We start from the raw sequence: 1940 nt of genomic DNA on the forward strand, positions 1-1940 counted from the left end.
AAGGTAGCAGGATCGCATGAACATTCCGTCGGGAAACTACCTCCTGACCTTGCCCTCCAGGCTTCTTCTTGTGACCTGCACGCAAGTCAAGCGGAAAAGGACCGGGTTGTGAGTCCCTGGAGGACGGCGTGACTGTGGTGCTGTCGTGCTGTCAGTCGAAGAGGGAAGGGCTGCAAAACACCCAACTCACTGCCCTTGAGCCGATACCGACTCTCAGGGACCCGACAGGGCAGGGCTGCGGCTGACTGTAACTCTTCACAAGGGTAGACGGCCCCGTCTTTCTCCCAAGGAGCTAGCTGGTTTCGAACTGCTGACTAACGTGTCACCATGACGCCACCTGGCTCCTTCAGGGAAGGCTCAGAGATGAAGACACGGCCTTCAGAAGAGCAGACCTAGGTGTGACCTGGGTGTGACGGTGCCAGGAAGCAACCGCGTCCCACATTGGTGTTTCTGCTTCCTAAAGGTCTCCACAAGTTTGTAGCACGGCTTCTTGACTCACCCATGCCAACCTGTTCCTGCTAACCGGAAGAAATCCCAAGAGTTTTGCTTTGGTTTAAAAAACAAACACAGAAAACAGTTAAAAGTAAAACTGTTGTTGTCTGTTCCACCTCATAGCGATCCTACTGCACAACAGGCGTGGTCCTCTGCCAGCCCAGGGTTGCAAATGAGCGCCCACTATTTGTTTTGCATCAAGCCCTTAAAGAGGCAGCACCTCACGTCAAGCAGCAAGGTAGTGTCACCAAGCTCCTGCCCCAAGAATTACACTCAGCCGTCGGAGCATCAAGCAGCGGTGGCTTTCACCCTTTTCTGTGTGCCCAGAGTGTGTCACATCACTTTAGGTCTTAGGTGTTATTTGGTGTGAACAGGGAGTCCTGGTGGCCTAGTGGTTATGTGGTGGGTTGCTAGCTACAAGACCGGCCGTTTGGAACCATCACTGCTCCGCAGGAGAAAGACGGGCTTTCTACTCCCATAAAGAGTTCCAGTCTCAGAAGCTCGGAGAGGCAGTTCTACCCTGCCCTATGGGAATCCTATGAGTTGGAATTGACAGGATGGCAGTGAATTTGTTTTTTTAATTTGTGCGTAGTTATTTTTAGTATTTGGGAATATTTTTCCCATTAAGTTAAAGTCTTCGGTGGATGAAAGGTTTCATAGGAACGCTCTACTTTTGGAGATTGAAGGAAACCTGTATTAAACATCTGAACCCACCCCCGTCTGTGAGTCTGCACCTGAACAGACTCGGGCCGGTGTGTCGCTGTGATATGGGAAGGTGTGGCACTGGTTCTAGTGGAGGGTCCAGGCTAAGACAGCTGAGGAAGAAAAGCCTGGAGAGCTATGTCCACCAGCCAGCCACTGACGCCCTCACGGCTCGCACAGAACACCGTCCGACTGGCTTTCCTGGGACACGTACATCAAAAGGAGATGACTCACGGAGGAGCAGGTCGGGGTTGCAGGAGGGGGCCTGAGGCAGCAAGGGAGACCGTCCGTGGACTGGACTGGTTCGATAGTGTCAATGCTGGACTTGAACATGCAGGTACTGTGAGGATGACATACAACCGGGCCATGCTTTGTGCTGTTGGCCGTGAAGTCACCATGAGTCGGAATCAACGCAATGCCAGATACTGATCTATAGAAACGGTCAAATTCTAAAGGTACCCGAACAGTCAGTCAGGTAACTGTAGTTAAGCCACCAGTCTGCCTTTCCAGGATCGTTAGGAGAGGGCAGTCCACGGCACCTGCTGATGATGAAGGAAATCCTGGCTTTGTTCTCCAGGATCCACTTCAGGGTTGCCAGATCGTAGTGCTCCGGGTGCTTAAAGGCCACGCCCTCAGGGAGGCCCTGCACGACCACGGCCGACTGGTCCCGCAGCATCTTCTCATAGGGAACAGGCACCACTGCTGCTGTGCCTAAGGCTTTACCTAGAAGCAGAGGCAGAGGTCAT

General features: G+C 52.8%; 1 protein-coding gene across 2 annotated transcripts in view; it reads right to left on the bottom strand.

Moving 5' to 3' along the window:
• The window catches only part of LOC101659839 (general transcription factor II-I repeat domain-containing protein 2B), a 60251-nt gene that overhangs the window by 23177 nt on the left and 35134 nt on the right, over window positions 1-1940 (bottom strand). For both annotated transcript variants that reach the window (XM_045283883.1, XM_045283882.1), the window contains one exon: window positions 1734-1917. In XM_045283883.1, coding sequence (XP_045139818.1) covers window positions 1734-1917 — 184 coding nt within the window. The remainder of the gene's footprint in view (window positions 1-1733; window positions 1918-1940) is intronic.

Source organism: Echinops telfairi, unplaced genomic scaffold, assembly GCF_000313985.2.
Source record: "Echinops telfairi isolate 266 unplaced genomic scaffold, ASM31398v2 ScPeMD7_5;HRSCAF=22, whole genome shotgun sequence".
NCBI classification, from domain to species: domain Eukaryota; kingdom Metazoa; phylum Chordata; class Mammalia; order Afrosoricida; family Tenrecidae; genus Echinops; species Echinops telfairi.